This window comes from Aedes albopictus, chromosome 1 (assembly GCF_035046485.1).
Source record: "Aedes albopictus strain Foshan chromosome 1, AalbF5, whole genome shotgun sequence".
NCBI lineage: Eukaryota > Metazoa > Arthropoda > Insecta > Diptera > Culicidae > Aedes > Aedes albopictus.
The window spans coordinates 184,802,697-184,821,198 of NC_085136.1; the positions used below are offsets into that span (position 1 = coordinate 184,802,697).

Here is an 18,502-nt window from a genome sequence, read left to right on the forward strand (position 1 = left end):
AAATCATTATTATATTCGACAACCACTATGGGGTAACTTGCAACAGTTGAATTTGACGAAACCTTCTATTATTTATCTTCATTTCACGATATACTTGACAGAAATAACCAAAACGGATCATTTATTGATTACGTAACGCGTTCATTTTCAAATGACAATTTATTTTTTACATTTTTTTGCACGTGACCTTCAAACATTGTTAGGAAATACCACATTTTGAAGTTTCATTCATGTTTCATCATGTTAAAAGTTCAATTTTTGTTTATGAACGCTGTAAAGCAATCACCAATATCAAGTCTGAACCTAGATGGAGTAAATTATTTCAGTTTTATACCCAAGTTAGCGAAGTTGAAATTTACAAAGTAGAATAGATGTGTTTCAATCATGTTAATTTAGCTGAAATTGCCAAACACCACTTCAAACTGAAAACTACTTGAAGATGACTCACTCTACATTTTCAAGAAATGACAATAATCATTGTTGATATTTTGTAATGAGTTCTAAGTCAAGAGAATCAATCATATATATTTTGTGTTTGAGGGACGTGAGACCTGTTGCTAAACGATATACTCTCGCTTGCAATAACTATTAATCCTTTCATGAAAAAATATATGTCAATTGGTTAGTATACATCTTTTCATGGTATGTTTCATGCATAACATCAAAATTTTACAATACGACTAAATGCTAGAATGTTAGTGCTGTTTAATGATAGCTAACTTAGCTTCATGTCCTATGTTGCAAGTTACCCCACAGATGGGGAAACTTGCAACAAGCATGTATTTCGCACCTCCTGATTAGGTGACAACGTATTTTGGTAAACCAAGTGCTGCATAGTATTCTACTCGGGGTAATTAGCGTACACGATGCTTCACAGGTTGTTTCAAATGTTTAGATTTTCAATGATATTGCTTCAAAGTCGAAAAGTGTTGCAAGTTACCCCATTTGACGGTACTTAAGTATTCCATCAAACTGGAGCCTCTCAAATTGATGTCTGAGCTGCCCCAGATTATATGGTGAGCATTAGCATCACTACCAACAATTAGCGGAAGGCCTTTTGAAGTGCAGTATGCAATGACTTGCTTGAAAGCATCCGTAGGGGATGGTTCATCATGCGGTAAATAAACCGAACAATAGACGTATTTCCTGTTGAGGTTTCCAACAGATACATCTATTGTGATAGCACATACATCTCTGGTAGTTAGTTCAGAGATGAGTGTAGCAACGATTGCGTTGTTGACAAGCACACATGCTCGAGGCATGACACGTGTGTTTGCCATTTCATTTTTACTGAAAGTAGCAAACACCGGATTCACAAGGTTTCCTAAATAGAAATTCCCCTTACGAAAGTAAGGTTCTTGGACTAACGCCACTTGGGCTGTACCATTTTGCATAAGTCTACAAAGATTGATCGTTGCTGTTCTTTTGTGCTGAAGATTGATCTGAGCTATCCTAACCGTAGCCACTACCCAAACTAGGCAAGATTAAACTCTTAACAATCACAGCACAAAAAAAGAACAGCAACAATAAAACCAGATCGGTATCGATTTGAGTGCGCCAAAGGCGAGGATGCACAGAATACACTGTGTAAAACGCATAATGCGAAACCATATAGGTGAAAATCTAAACTAATTAATAACATCTTCATAATCCCGCCCTTATTCAGCCTCAAGTATGAGATTGAAGAAGGGCAGCTGATTGTCTCGGAGAAACACAAGGTCCACCGCGCTATTGCTCCGGTTAGCACAGTAAGGGCAAATATTATGTTTCCAGTTCAAAACCGAATTAGCGACATTTTTTCTTTGACTTCCGCTGCTTTTGCCTTGCGTTAAACACAATGTCGGAAGTGGGGCGCTGTATTGTACACCTGGTGCTCTATACAGCGCCCCACTTCCGACATTGTGTTTAACGCAAGGCAAAAGCAGCGGAAGTCAAAGAAAAAATGTCGCTAATTCGGTTTTGAACTGGAAACATAATACTGTGGAGGGTGCCCTGGTACTCCACAGGCTTCGTTTGCGATTAGGTTTTTATAAGACCCCCCTAACCATTCATTCCTAGGCACGGTAAGCATAAAGCCGCATAACACCATGAATTAGGGGTCACCTGATTAGTGGATTCCTACCACTGGAACAGGCGGTCCGTAGTGCTATTCTTAGCCAGTTGAACTAACCGCTACCGACACTACACAGCTATCTAGGCTGATCGGGAAAAGAAGTTAATATTGGTGATCAACTTCATACGGGCCCGAAAAGCCGATTCAAACTTCCACTGCATTAGTATGTGCAAAAGGAAGCTGAAAAGAGTGCCCTAAGACCGTTCGCAATGCTGTTTCATTTTGTATGGCGAGTTTTAAAATTTTTAAAACTCGCCATACTAAATAAAACAGCATTGCGAACGGCCTAAGGCTAAGAAGAAGTTCTATATTACTGGAAGGCAATCTTGTCGGGCATCTCAGTATACTGCAAGATTTTCCCGTTAATTAATTAGTAGTAATGACCGAAGACTGGATGGATAAGACTGAACTTTGATATACCATACACCGTGGTCAACACTGATCGTCAAGTATGGGAATCGGGGGGACCGAATATCTTACCAGGATCGGTTATTTTCTACACAGATGGCTCAAAAATGAATCATGGCACTGGAGCTGGAATTACCGGGCCAGGGCTGAATATTTTAATATCAATGGGAAAATGGACAATCGTTTTTCTTGCAGAAATATATGCAATTCTGGAGTGTGTATCTGTATGCCTTAAGGCGAAACTGGAAGCATTTCCTCATTTTTTGGTTTTTGATTTTTTATTAAATAACGAAGCAATATTTTTAAAATCGGATTTCGTGCACATGTAGAGTATGGATCAGGGTATCTTCTGATTTTTTTACGCGGTAGAAAATGTTTTTCGTTTTTGCAGAAACCATTTTTAGTGATATTTTGTTCAAAAATGGTTTCTGCAAAAACGAAAAACATTTTCTACCGCATAAAAAAATCAGAAGATACCCTGATCCATACTCTACATGTGCACGAAAACCGATTTTAAAAATATTGCTTCGTTATTTAATAAAAAAAATCAAAAACCAAAAAAATGAGGAAATGCTTCCAGTTTCGCCTTAAGAGGAAGTACAGGCATACAAGTATACACGGATTTGCATATTTTCAGATAGTCAGGCGGCTTTGAATGCACTAAAATCTTTCACATGTCAGTCTAAACTGGTATGGGAATGCATTGAACTACTGAAACAGTTGGCCGCTAAAAACCAGGTTAATCTGTACTGGGCACCAGGCCACTGTGGAATAGAAGGTAATGAGAAAGCTGATACACTTGCCAGAGAAGGCTCTGAAGTTCAATTCATATAGGCCCAGAACCATTCTGTGGTGTATCTAAATGTGAAATACAAATGGAAGCAAAGCGATGGGAGGATCAAATGATACAATCAAACTGGATTGCTACGAAAACATCAAGACAATCCAAACTGTTCATAACTCCAATGATAAAACTACAGAAAAACTATTAAACCTAAAAAAAATCTCTGAGCACAGCTATTGGGCTTCTCACGGGGCACTGCCCGGCACGATATCATTTGAAAAATATTAATCGATGTCAAACTGATGTCAGTCGATTCTGTAACTATGCAATTGAGACCTCTCACCATCTGTTATGTGACTGTCCAGCACTATTTGTGCGTAGAAGACAATATTTCACCAAGGGTATTCTAAATCCTTCTGAAATTTGGTTGAAAAATCTCAATTTGATGGTTGATTTTATCCTAAGAATCATCTCAGATTGGGATACTTCGCATAATCAGCAAACGACGTCAACCCTCAATGGTGACTCGTCGTCCTGAACAAATGCGAAACAAAACAGGGGTAATACCACAATAGATCAAAGTAATGGTCGCAGTGGTTAAAATCCCAACAAAAAAAAAATGTATGCAAATAGTGCGAAAAGAAACTAAGGTTAACAAATGTATCCTTAACTGGTACAGAGTTCTTATGATTACCACACGCTGTAATAAATACTAAAAGTAGTTTTGGCTCCGTTTCAATATTTTCCCTGAAAAGTATGGAAACTAAGCTATATTTTAACATGTTGATGACATTCGTTGGTCTTCTCGTTATTTTTGTACAAATAGTTTTCCTTCGGTAGTGCCATAACTGGTACAGGCACCCTATGCAATAATTAAACAGTAGAAGCCATATGGCGATTTGCGCCTTGCTCTCTTACGTGTATATTTAATACCGAGCTTAATACTGTAAATTATCTGGAAACCGTATTTTTCCAAAAAGTCGATGCGGTGACTACGATTGCAAAACCAGTTCTCATCCGATTTCAATAATTAATTTTTGGGTGTTCGCTATTCATGTGTCGTGTCCTTGAATGATCGAAATTTTTCGAAAAAACAAACAAATTACAATCATTATTTTATGATTTTTAAATACACTTTTTGGATAAAAATGATATTTTTTTAAAAATCGTTTCCGTTTGCAAAATAACACTTTTTTATATATTGATCGTTCAAAGACGCCACAAGGTGCTCTAGTAACGGTTTTGTTTTGGATTTGTGCTTTCAATTGAGCCTTTGGACTGTAGGCATAGTTACGTCAAGCTCTTTAATAAAAACACGTTTTACAGAAATTGTTATAACTTTGATAATCAGTACTATTTTTTCATGTCCTCGAGTGGCGTAGCCAGAAATTTGCTCTGGGAGGGGTTTTCGATGTTCAATAATACCTTTTTTTATTTGACACTAAATATGTTTGCACTTTTTTCCAAAATTTAGAACTTTTCCTTATATCCCCGCCCTTAAACATAAATAAAATAAATGTGTCAGATAATTTTTAGTCTTCCTGTTTTTGAAATACAGTATATTCCCAAGAAATGAGAACTACATTTTATTTATAAAAAAAAACTTGTAATGAAAATGTGTTGAAAGCTTCTGAAGTTATTTTCTTTCTAAATGAATCATGTGCTCAAAAGGGGACCAAGTGTCACCCATTTTTGTAAAATGCATCATAACACATGCCTTCATAAAAATACAGTTTTGAAAACTATGACAATAATTTCTGGAGCTCGATTTGAAAAGGTCGTATGTGATTTTGTCGATTAAAAATTCGATCAGTTGGATTCGTTTATTATAGCAAAAACCGTTGAAATTGAACAAAGTTTATACATACAGCAGAATCATCACAAAACAGGCTATCCATTCCATCATTAAAAGTATCCAAAATATCTTCCCTATTGCTACAATAACTAAAATAAACAGATCGAATTTTATATCGACAAATGTACATACGACCTATTCAAATCGAGCTCCAGATTTGTAGTCCTGCTGTTAAGTGCAAATTTTTAATAGTGTACCTGACATTCTGTATGGAAATCGAATCTAGTTTTGAGCGAAAGAAAACTTAAGTTAAAGGCAAATTAAGATACAGGGAAGTCACCCAGTCTCCCCTTACTGGAAAACATAATTAACAAGAACGAAAGTTCGGTTATTTGAGAAATAATATTTCATATAAACATTTTAATTTTTTTAATGGGAATCGATATGGCTACAATCAACGATTTACTCCTGGAATTCTGATTTTTTGTATAAGTATGCTCAACTTCTGATTACCAACACAGGTAGTATGGTGTTAGTTCTGTTTTTATCGTTCTTTCATTTCAGGCAAAAACGCGAAGCTAGCTATGCGGTGTAGTTCTTCCACTCCTTTTGTTTATATACACTTGGCACTTAAACAGATCTTAAGCAGGCGGAGAAGATTTAAGATTATACACACACATCCTTCTTGGGTAAATCAAGCACCTGCACACATGGCTTAAACTGCGAGAAAGTGAATACTTGCATTGAACAAGGCAGACGTGCTTTTGCGTTTTTCGTATCGAGATCAATAATTCAGCGGATCTTCTTGAATATTATTAGTTCACTTCTCGCAAATACTAGAATAGGAGAAAATTTGAAAGTGACGTGTTTAAAACAGTCAGACAACCTGTAACAGCCAGCCACTGAAATATCTCCTTGGAACAGAGAGTTTTATCGAGGTGGTAATCTAGGTGGCTACCTGCTAGTGATTGTGGTCATTGAGATAGAACTATTTTATTTTGCAGTAGCGTACACTTCCATGCAGCAAACATTGTAATAAGTGTAGTAGAGCGGGATGAATTCTGCAATAATTTCCGCATTTTGTGTTCTGAACCTCATATACTGTGTGCTCGGTGGATTGTCCGGGCTATATGTGGATAATGGAGCCGGACAAACTGTAATGGATACAATGATGAGCAGTAATGAACAGCTCGAAATTGAACATGAAATATTGGAGCTATTGGGACTTCCCGAAAGGCCGCGGAAACGACACCTACATTCTTCGATCAGGTAATGACCAGCTTGGTAGGGTAGGGCAGGGCAAGATGCGCACTAGACCTCTTCATAAAAAAATGAAATATCTGGAATTCAACCAGTCACCCCAACATCTGAATTCAAATGCTGAAACAAACTTCTGGTCAAATTTTCAGCTAAATTGGTGAAGATTTCGAGGTGCCTCAAGTCAGAAATGTGTTTTTTGGTCATTTTTTACCTTTAAAAAATGCCCATGAAGGCTAGAAGCCATATAAAATATCGCGGCCGCCAGTAAATGAAAGTTTTTTCTATTCCTTACAACATATGTGAACTTATATATACAGCCATTCCATAGAAAAACGATATACTGCATCTCAGATTGTTGTGAAACTTGGTGGGCTTGTAGTTCTTCGGAAATAATTAGACCCGTATTTTTTTTTATTTCGTCATTGGGGTGACCAATTTTCATATAGAGTGGTCCAAAAAATCAAGGTTTTTCAAAACTAAAAATTTTCAAAAAAAAATCGTAACTTTTGAAAAATATGCACATATATTAGTTTTTTCACGTTTTCATGGTCTCGGGACCAAAGAGGTACCCTGGTTTTATATTTTTATCAGAAAATTCAGGAGATTTGGCGTAACATATCAAAAAATCAGAAATGTATGTTGTTTTGTTTTTGAGTTATGATTTTTTGAATATAGAGAGTCATATATTTTAGTACTAGCTACTCTAAAATTACTTGAAATTGCAAATTCTCATAAAACTATGCATAGTATTGCTTTTTAAAGTGATTCCTGGTGTTTTTGGTATCCATAATATTATAAGGAATCAAAATATAATCAAATTTAAAAAAAGTGTCTTGTATGGGAAAATCTGACCTTTTATTTTCAAAAAATCATACCTCAAAAACTAAAAAACATACATCTCTGTTTTTTCATATGTTACGCCAAATTTCCTGAATTTTCTGATTAAAATATAAAACCAGGGTACCTCTTTGGTCCCGAGACCATGAAAACGTGAAAAAACTAATATATTTGCATATTTTATAGTACTCTTTACATTTTAGCTCATTTAACGTATTTTTCCTGGAAACTACAATTCGATAGCTTTCAAACAAAACAAAAGAAGTTTAAAATCGGTCAAATGGTTCAAAAGTTACGATATTTTGAAAAATTTTAGTTCTGAAAAACCTTGATTTTTTGGACCACATTATACGAAAATTGGTCACCCTAATGATGAAATAAAAAAATACGGGTCTAATTATTTCCGAAGAACTACAAGCCCACCAAGTTTCACGACAATCGGAGATGCACTATATCGTTTTTCTATGGAATGGAATATATATTAGTGTACCCTCCGCTCACCCCCACACCAAATAGCTGAGAGCCCTCTGGTAATGGACACTTACTAACAAAAAAAAATACAAAAAGAACGCGGAGAACAATTATAACTAATTCAAAAAATGTGAATTCCCAGTGGAACTATATGTTCCTTTGAAGGGATTCACTAATTCAACTAAACTAGAGAATTAAACAAAACTAATAGACTAAACATATAACCTTGTGATAACGTTTGTGGCTTATAACTACAAATTGATTATTTTTCCTTTAAGTGAAAAAGCAGGCAAAAACTAGCTGGAGCCAGAAACCCTACATTTATGGAAAGGTTGACACACTATACGATATATTCGCTTACATTCCGTAGTAAATATTTCTTAAACTTTCTTTTGAAGAGAATTGTGTTCGTTATGCCTTTAAGGTGAAACATCAAGAAATCCCATTGAAATTTTGCATACAAACTTTAGAGGCACAAATCTGACGAACGAAGCATCGAACCAAGCCGCACTTGTTTATCCTGGCTTTGATCTCTTGCAAAAAGAGGCAGCTTTTCCAAATCGAGCGCATTTGTTTACGAACTTTAAGGATTGGTGTTCTTAAAAACGTGAGTAGGGGCCCAAGTCGGCCATTGTGGCAGCCATATTTGTCTTCTTTGAAGTTTCACTTTAATGTCAGAAGGAATGGATTTGAATTTTACGGACAGATTTGTTAGAATCCTAAAATGGCCGACTTTGGTACCTACTCACGATTTCGAGGGCACAAATATCTGCGTAAACAAAACCAGCGCATCAGATCTTCTTATTTTAAGCTTATTACGAGTGAGCAAGAACAGAATAATGAAATGCACTGTTGTGTGAATCTTGTTTCTTGAGATTTGTGCGTTTGAAATTCTGATGCACTGTTGAAGCGGGATTTCAAGACGTTTGTCCTTAAAAGGCCATAGTTTGTTATGTAGATAAGGCCCAGGTTCGTGTTCGCTCTGTTTCTCAACAGTTCGTGTGCATGTCTTGTGGTACGTAGATTTGCTCTATTTAGAAATTCAATGTTGTGATGAAAGTTACGATTGTTCAAAGCATCGTGTACATACATGACATTGTTAAGGGCGGACGGGACGGTCGGGGAAATATCCGCCATTGCTCTGTTGCTACTAAGATGGTAATCTCAGATTCTACTTCATATTTTGCAACAAAAACCTATCACTGTGTATGCTCACTTGCAGTGCATATGCTGATTGTTTTTCAGCATCTTCAGTGCGATAGAACTCGAGATTACCATCTTCAAAATCGCGAAGCAAATTGTTAGAAAGAGAGGCAAGATAGGAAAAATAACACGGCGTCCCGTTTCACCTTAAAATCACGTAAACCAAGAATTGGAATAACATTATGATGCAAATCAGTGTAAGTCGTTACTACAAATTAAGCTCGATTGGTTAATATTTCGCATTTGTTCTCGTAAAACATTATTTTTTCGACAACTAATTTTTGAACTGTTATATCTCGGAAACCAGTGAACCGAATTGAACGAAAATTTTAAACGTTTATCAACAATATATATGCACTCTATGAAAAGTTACAGCATGTTGAATTTTTTTGTGAGAGAGGAAAAAGTTGTCTATCCCAAACATTTAGGCTACCTCCTGTACTTTTGGGTGTTTTCGTTACAGTTTTGTTCATGATTAGATCTGCAAGCATTCCCTTATTTTGGGATCGGATAAGTATCCATGAATCTAATCTGGGTACAAAATTTTGAACCATCTACCTATACTATGTGATCTTAATGTTAGTTTCTCGATTTGTCAAATTTTATACAACATAAAAATTGATTTTATGTTTTTTTCAGTAAATCAGCCCCACAATTCCTGTTGAACGTGTACGACAAACTATCTTCGGATACTAACGGTAGCCATAACCGTCATGTACGAAGCGCAGATGGCGATGATGTTTTGTTCACTGAGGCAGATAATAAGGCGATTGATCAAAGCGATATCATTATGACATTCTTGAACAAAAGTGAGAGCAATCATATATTAAGACATTGTGAAGTATACATACATGTTACTTGCGTTGTAGATCATCATGTGTCGGAGGTTCGTCACGAGAAGGGACGTCGTTTGTGGTTCGATGTTAATGAAATGGAAGATGACGCTGAACTGATCTTGGCTGAACTGAGGCTGTATCAAAGGCATGAACTCAACAAGTATGGGAATGATGAGGTCAATATAACGGTCGCTGTCTACTCAATCATCAGTTTAGATGGGTAAAATCAATATGAAACTATAACAACAAATAAGAGAGCATGATATTTAAGTATTAATATGTTTGATCTATGTTATAGCGAGAAAGAACTTTCGAAAATAGCGGAAGTTGATCTACCAAACTATGATGGATGGATAGAATTGAATGTTACTAGCACTGTCATGCAATGGACGGCCGATGCCACATCCAACAAAGGATTCTACATAGGAGCATATTTGAAGAGTCGACCTGGTGAGACTTCCAAGCTATTCAATACTACAGAAAATAAAAACGTCATCATTTCAGATCGAGAAATTAAGCTAGACGAAATCGGCTTGGTGAACGCTAGAGGAGATGATAAATACCAACCATTCCTGGTTGCATATTGCAGAGGCCCACAGGTATGTAAGATACTGCATACATTGATAATTTTTATCACAGAAAGCTTCATAGCTAAAGTCAATCAGGATAAAAAAAAAATATTTTTCAGAAGCAAATCAAAAATGTTAGATTTAGGTCGTAGAAAACTCTATAGAGAACAGAAAAAATAATCCTATCTGTTTTTAATTACAGATTATCAAGCCTGTTTTGCATAACCTTTCAAGAAGCAAACGAAACACTCAGAGAAAGCGCAAGAACAAGTCAGAAAATCGAAACCCACTGATCGAGTTACCCATTGACCATCATAAGAGCTGTCAGATTAAAACACTTTATGTGAGTTTCAAGGACTTGAATTGGCAGGACTGGATAATCGCACCCGAGGGATACGGAGCATTTTTCTGCAGTGGCGAGTGCAACTTCCCATTGAATGCACACATGAACGCAACGAACCATGCTATTGTGCAAACGCTGGTACATTTGATGCATCCGAGCAAGGTGAGATATTTTGTTTTCATTTTTCCAACTATTTCAGCTACAAAATCTCGCGCTTTGTATCAGATACGAGCGTATCTACAATGATCGATTTTTCTTCATCTATTGGTCAATAACTTGGCTGGCAAATCATTTCCAGTTATTTTTATTGTTCTAGATGGTAGTTCTAGTCGTTTTGCACCACAAAACATCAAAAGATCATCCGAACTCTGATCCTATTTCCCAGAAAAATCCAAAGACACAATCGATTAAGAGAAATCGATCATTGTAGATACGTCTGTAGGATACTAAACGCGAGAAATGATTAAGTGCATTGACGTAATGACGGCAAGATCTATACCTATATAATGGATTACTGCACGAATTTATATTGGCCTGCTTACTCTCACACTAAATTTGACGTTTGAGCGGTGTCGGCACCTCTCAAACGTCAAATTTGAGACAATGAGACAATGGAGCACGATCGGTGTAGTACTAGATTTGTAGTAATGAGCAGGGGGAATGACACTTCCTTGCTAACCAGAAAAATCCGCATTTATTGGCTCTGACGGCAGCAAAAATGCACTCACTCCAAAGGGAAATCCCATTTGTATCTGTCATCGTGTGCGTGAAGAAGTATAAACAAACGTGTTTTGTCTCGTTTTTTCTCACGTTTGCCATACGACTCCCGCCAGGCGGCAGCACTGCGGCGCCGTCAAGGCCTATTGATTGATGCACCAAGCGATAAGAAGAAGCAGTTTTGACATCCAAGCGGTGTGCCGTTTACATCCATCGACCAATCAGCGACGAGGATCTCATCGACGGCACACCGCTTGGATGTCAAAACTTCTTCTTCTTTTCGCTTGGTGCATCAATCAATTCGTTGCTAACCGTCGTTAACCGCGTCTTACTGCTGCTCAGTTAGCTGCGGTTAGCGACAGTTAGGAACGGATAAATGCGGATTTTTTGGTTAGAAAAGGATATGTCATTCCTCTTGGTAATGAGCTGAATTTTTGTATTATGTATTATGATTCCTTGTCTAATTTGATGCCGTCTGAACAAAACTTTGGAAAACTGTGCTGTTGGAGAGACAAGAAATGGCAAAAACAATAACACAGTTTTCATGTGATTTTCTAAAACAGCATCAAGACAAGGAATCATGATAGCCACGCTTTTTGGATGTTTTCTATGCAGAAACGGAGAATTGGGGTGGGTATTATGACATCCTAAGGGCCCATATAGCCGAGGCGGTAAACGCACGGGTATTCAGCATGACCATGCTGAGGGTGACGGGTTCGATTCCCGGTCGGTCCAGGATCTTTTCGTAAAGGAAATTTCCTTGACTTCCTTGGGCATAGAGTATCTTCGTGCCTGCCACACGATATACACATGCAAAATGGTCATTGGCAGAGGAAGCTCTCAGTTAAAAACTGTGGAAGTGCTCATTGAACACTAAGCTGAGAAGCAGGCTTTGTCCCAGTGAGGACGTTACGCCAAGAAGAGGAGATTATGACATCCTGCCTAACTTGATGCTGTTTGAGCAAAAGTTTGGGTAACTGTGTTGTTTAATAATAGTTTAATAGTTTATTTTCAAAATTACGGGATCCTATTATAGTACAGTATCATTAAGGACAAGGAAACAACCACAGAGTTTTTACTGAAGGATTGTTGCAAGTTGTAAGAAATAAATAATACAACAACACAGTTACCCAAACCCAAGCTCACTACTTTCAATCTAGTACTTCACCGATTGCTTTATATTCTCCGTTTGCTCCGCGATTTCATCTGAATGGGAGCCCCCCCTTTCCAGAAGAAGGAGAGGTCTCAGACCATGCTAAGAACTTCCCTCGACCCCAACAACACTCACATACAAATTTCTACGCCAATCGGTTCAGTAGTTTTAACGCTACTGCTAAGCGATCTCCTGAAAGGATTTCAACAAAGCTTTGAAACCAAAGAGGAAATTCTAGATAACGCTGTAGAAATTTTAACGGAAATCCATGATAAGCTCTAGTTAAAATTTGGACTTAATTTTCAATAGAATTTCCTATTGAATTTGAAAATAGGGTATTGGTTCCCTTATTAAGCATGTGGCTCCCATTTTCATCCTACGAAAAACAAAGGATTGAAGCGCTGTTTGTTTTGTTTCATATTTTTGTATTTTTTGTTAGAAGTGAGCACGCATGAAAACAAAAAGAACGGAATCAATCGGTGCCGAAATCGCTTGTTTTCGATGTCACACATACCCTATATTTTGGGCTGCAAAACGGTGAGTCGATAAGGAGAGCGTCCAATATAGCTCTGGTCCTCACAAGTTCCTACCTCATGCTTCCACGGGTCAAGCGATGACAAAGACCGCCAGCTAAGAGTTGTGTGCTTAGCTGGTAGCGCAGCCTGGGCACTGTTGTCCTTCTGACATCAGCTAGATTGAGGAGGTACGATCCGAATGTCTGTTCACCAAGGAGGTGCGGCTCAAACAGCGTCTGTTCTGGCATCCAGCGGCTGAGTAAGAAACGCTGCACCACGCCCAGCTAGATCCAAGGTGGTAGCCCCATCAGCGTGGTCGTCCCAGTGTTGGTTGGGACGTTAAACAGAACTGGCACGATGGCCCTCCGGCGAGACAGGAGTGTTGGCGTAGGCCCAATAAGCCACCCGTAAAAATCCCCATTGCGAATAACATAAAAGAAAATACGACTCGATACAATCGGCAAAGACCCACGCGACGAAATAAGGACTACGATTGGAAACTTGGAACATGGAATTGCAAGTCACTAGGTTTCGCAGGATGTGACAGGATAATCTACGACGAACTACATCCCCGCAACTTCGACATCGTGGCGTTGCAGGAACTTTGTTGGACTGGACAGAAAGTGTGGAAAAGCGGGCATCGAGCGGCTACTTTCTACCAAAGCTGTGGCACCACCAATGAACTGGGAACAGGATTTATAGTGTTGGGCAAGATGCGACAACGTGTGATCGGGTGGCAGCCGATCAACGCAAGGATGTGCATGTTGAGAGTTAAGGGCCGTTTCTTCAACTACAGCATCATCAACGTCCACTGCCCACACGAAGGGAGACCCGATGACGAGAAAGAAGCGTTCTACGCGCAGTTAGAGCAAACATACGATGGGTGCTCCCCGCGTGACGTGAAAATCGTTGTCGGCGACATGAACGCGCAGGTAGGAAGGGAGGAAATGTACAGACCGGTAATCGGGCGAAATAGCCTGCACGCCGTATCGAATGATAACGGCCAGCGATGCGTAAACTTTGCAGCCTCCCGTGGTATGGTAGTCCGAAGCACCTTCTTCCCCCGCAAAGATATCCACAAAGCCACCTGGAGATCACCCGACCAACAAACAGAAAATCAAATCGACCACGTTCTAATCGACGGTAAATTCTTCTCGGATATAACCAACGTCCGCACATACCGCAGTGCGAATATAGATTCGGATCACTACTTAGTCGCTGTATGCATGCGCTCAAAACTTTCGACAGTTATCACCACGCGTCGAAGTCGAACGCCGCGGCTCAACATCGAGCAACTTCGTAACGTAGAAGTGGCTCAAGACTACGCGCAGCAGTTAGCAGTGGCCCTACCAACGGAAGAGCAGCTTGGCGCAGCTACACTTGAAGATGGCTGGAGGGACATCCGATCCGCCATAGGTAGTACCTCGGCTACAGCACTAGGCTTCGCGACTCCGAATCACAGAAACGACTGGTACGACGGCGAATGTGAACAGTTGAAAAACGAGAAGAATGCAGCATGGGCGAGAATGCTGCAACACCGTACGAGAGCGAATGAGGCACGTTACAAACAGGCGCGGAACAGGCAGAACTCAGTCTTCCGGATGAAGAAGCGCCAGCAGGAAGAACGAGATCGCGAAGCGATGGAAGAGCTGTACCGCGCTAAGGACACACGAAAGTTCTACGAGAAGCTGAACCGCTCGCGCAGAGGCTTTGTGCCACAAGCCGATATGTGCCGAGATAATCACGGGAATATTCTCACGAGCGAGCGTGAGGTGGTCGAAAGGTGGCGGCAGCATTACGATGAGCACCTCAATGGCGACGTTGCAAGTACCGAAGGTGGCGTGGTAACAGATCTAGGAGTATGTGCACAGGACGAAAGACTTCCGGCCCCTGACCTTCAAGAGATTAAGGAGGAGGTTGGCCGGTTGAAAAATAACAAAGCCGCTGGAGCAGATCAACTACCAAGCGAGCTTCTAAAATACGGTGGAGAAGCACTGGTGAGAGCACTACACTGGGTCATTACCAAGATTTGGGAGGAGGAAGTATTACCGGAGGAATGGATGGAAGGTATCGTGTGTCCCATCTACAAAAAGGGCGACAAGTTGGATTGCGGGAATTACCGCGCGATCACACTACTGAGCGCTGCCTACAAGATACTCTCCCAAATCTTATGCCGCCGTCTATCACCGATTGCAAGAGAGTTCGTGGGGCAATATCAGGCTGGATTTATGGGTGAACGCGCTACAACGGACCAGATGTTCGCCATCCGCCAGGTGTTGCAGAAATGCCGCGAATACAACGTGTCCACACATCACTTGTTCATCGATTTCAAATCGGCGTATGATACAATCGATCGAGAACAGCTATGGCAGATTATGCACGAATACGGATTCCCGGATAAACTGATACGGTTGATCAAGGCGACGATGGATCGAGTGATGTGCGTAGTTCGAGTATCAGGGACACTCTCGAGTCCCTTCGAATCTCGCAGAGGGCTACGGCAAGGTGATGGTCTTTCGTGCTTGCTGTTCAACATTGCTTTGGAGAGTGTAATAAGAAGAGCGGGGATAAACACGAGTGGGACGATTTTCACGAAATCCGTTCAGCTGCTTGGTTTCGCCGATGATATTGATATTATTGCTCGTAAATTTGAGACGATGGCGGAAACGTACATCCGACTAAAGAGTGAAGCCAGGCGAATCGGACTAGTCATTAATGTGTCGAAGACAAAGTACATGCTGGCAAAGGGCTCCAGGGAGGAATCACCGCGCCCGCCACCCCGAATTCATATCGACGGTGATGAAATCGAGGCGGTTGAAGAATTCGTGTACTTGGGCTCACTGGTGACCGCCGACAACGACACCAGCAGAGAAATTCAGAGGCGCATTGTGGCAGGAAATCGTTCTTACTTTGGACTCCGCAGAACTCTACGATCGAATAAAGTTCGCCGTAACACGAAGTTAACCATCTACAAAACGCTGATTAGACCGGTCGTCCTCTATGGGCACGAAACATGGACCCTACGTGCAGAGGACCAACGCGCCCTTGGAGTTTTCGAACGGAAGGTGTTGCGTACCATCTACGGCGGAGTGCAGATGGAAGACGGGACTTGGAGAAGGCGAATGAACCACGAGCTGCATCAGCTGCTGAGAGAACCAACCATCGTCCATACCGCGAAAATCGGGAGGCTACGGTGGGCGGGTCACGTCATCAGGATGTCGGATAGCAACCCGACTAAAATGGTTCTCGAGAGTCATCCGACCGGTACAAGAAGACGTGGAGCGCAGCGAGCTAGGTGGATCGACCAAGTGGAGGACGATCTGCGGACCCTACGCAGAGTGCGGAACTGGAGACAAGCAACCATGGACCGAGTGGAATGGAGGCGGCTACTATGTACAGCAGAGGCCACCCCGGCCTTAGCCTGACCGGTAAGGTAAGTACATACCCTATTTAGCCGAAAACCTGGAAAAATTACTAGCCAATTTCTCCACATATTTCTTCTGTGGTTTTTCAAGGAACCTATGGATTTAATCAGGAGTTCGCCAGCTACTTACTTTCAGTCCTGAGCACCAGTTCGCCAACGGTTCATTCTAATTTCAGTAAGCAAATCTCTCAGCTCAAGAAATTTTCAAAATAATCTGCCCTAAATTCTAGCTAGATTTCCTCTAGAAAATATTGTAATAGTTTTGTGTTATCCGATTTGAGTTAGTCGTAAGCTATCAGAGTAAAACAAAACTCAAGAGTCCCTCAAGAACCATCTCAAAAATGAATAAAAAAAAACAAGACTTAGTCACTTTTTGACCTTTCTGTTCATAAAGTTTCGGTGTTACGTCGAGCAGCAGGCCCCTCGGCCGGATTGAGCAGTGCGGTTACCACACACTGAAATAAATTTTGTTGTTGTTTCCACCGAATCCATGGTAAAATTAAGAACTGTACCAACAATTTTCAACCGAATGCAAAATTCTGTTAATTGTACTGAAGCATTGTCAATATTACCATGCGTGAAGTACCATTGATTAAAAACATTCTTGATATTACTATTTTGACATTGTATTTTTGACCATGTTTATCTAAGACGCGCAACATTCAAGTCTACATGGTCGAAATTACAATGCCCAAATAGTAGAACCAAGAATGTTTTTAGTCAACAGTAATACACGCATGGTAATATTGACAATGTTTCAGTACAATTAACAGAATTTTGCATTCGGTTGAAAATTGTTGGTACAGTTCTTAATTCTACCATGGATTCGGTGGAAACGACAACAAAATTTATTTCAGTGCAGGGTGTGGTCCACAGGGATTGACAGTATGTAGAGAACACGGAGAAATCAAACTACCTAATTTTTGGGTCGATTTTACTCAAAGCTTAGTATATCGAATAAACTAGTTACCCAAAATTAGGTTGTTTTCCCTCTTTACCCCACCGATGTTGTCAAAGCCCAATAAGCCAATTTTGAGTAAATGTAGGTATACTCAAATTTGGGTTGAATGAGGGGGGGGTCTTGGGTTGAATTTACCTACTCTTAAGTATATTTTTTTGCTGGAGGTAAAGGCAATTTACCTAGTGTGAGTTTAATCGATTTACTCAAATTTGGCTTATTGGGCGGAACTATGGAATTGCGTCAAAAGAACTCAATTTTGGGTAGTTTGGCAGTTCCGTGAAGATGAGATGGCAGAGAGAAGAAAAGAACGATCTGTCTCCGATGATGATAATCCAGATTTGGTTCTCAGAGATTCTTATCATATCGATTGTAAACACAGTTAGCAAATATTTTACTACAATCCATAGTTTTTGATCGTTTATTTCTTTGAATTAATTACAAACGGTAAGATAATGCTATATGTTTGCCTAAAATCCAATTCAAAAATTGTTATATTGAACTACCAATAGAATTGGGTTTTTTAATTAAGAAAAATGTATCGATTTTTTGATTTTATACGAAAGAGCACCTTTTTCTGAGTCACTATGATTTTTTTAAGATTTTTAGAACTTTGTTTTGGTACCTAAAATTAACTTCAAATAGATTTTTTGAAATCACCTTTTGGCAGCTGGGCAACTGCTTGACAGCTCCGCCCAGTACAAAATGCGACGAGGGGTGATTCGACAAATCGCTCCCATACAAACTTCAAATTGATTTTAAAATAGGTTCCCGGGCACCAAAATTCATGAAAATTTGGATTTCGGCCCAGTTTGGCATGCAGATTCAGAATATGGAATTATCTCAACACCACTAAAGAAGCCAATTCGTTAGCGCTACGGTACTGCTCTGCAACATTTGGATTTCTACAGAGAATATCAGTCGCAGTGAACCTGTATCAAATAAGTAAGTTAATTAATTTCTATCGAATTGGCAAACATTGTATTCTAATGGCTTATTGATAATTTGTGTAGTATCTAATCCAAAATACGTATATTAGCGCCGTGTATCCCGGAAGCACGCAAGCAACCTCTTCGTACGGTAGGACACCAAAATTGTAAGAATGATTTCCTTCCA

At 39.8% G+C, this 18,502-nt stretch overlaps 2 protein-coding genes across 2 annotated transcripts in view; one reads left to right on the plus strand and one right to left on the minus strand.

Moving 5' to 3' along the window:
* The window catches only part of LOC134285363 (uncharacterized), a 224,659-nt gene that overhangs the window by 102,638 nt on the left and 103,519 nt on the right, over positions 1-18,502 (minus strand). The window lies entirely within an intron of this gene.
* Positions 1-18,502, plus strand: part of LOC109405489 (E3 ubiquitin-protein ligase UBR1) — a 123,728-nt gene that overhangs the window by 96,902 nt on the left and 8,324 nt on the right. The window contains exons 11-15 of the mRNA XM_029856448.2: positions 9,511-9,680; positions 9,741-9,927; positions 10,006-10,157; positions 10,212-10,306; positions 10,479-10,781. Coding sequence (XP_029712308.1) covers positions 9,511-9,680; positions 9,741-9,927; positions 10,006-10,157; positions 10,212-10,306; positions 10,479-10,781 — 907 coding nt within the window. The remainder of the gene's footprint in view (positions 1-9,510; positions 9,681-9,740; positions 9,928-10,005; positions 10,158-10,211; positions 10,307-10,478; positions 10,782-18,502) is intronic.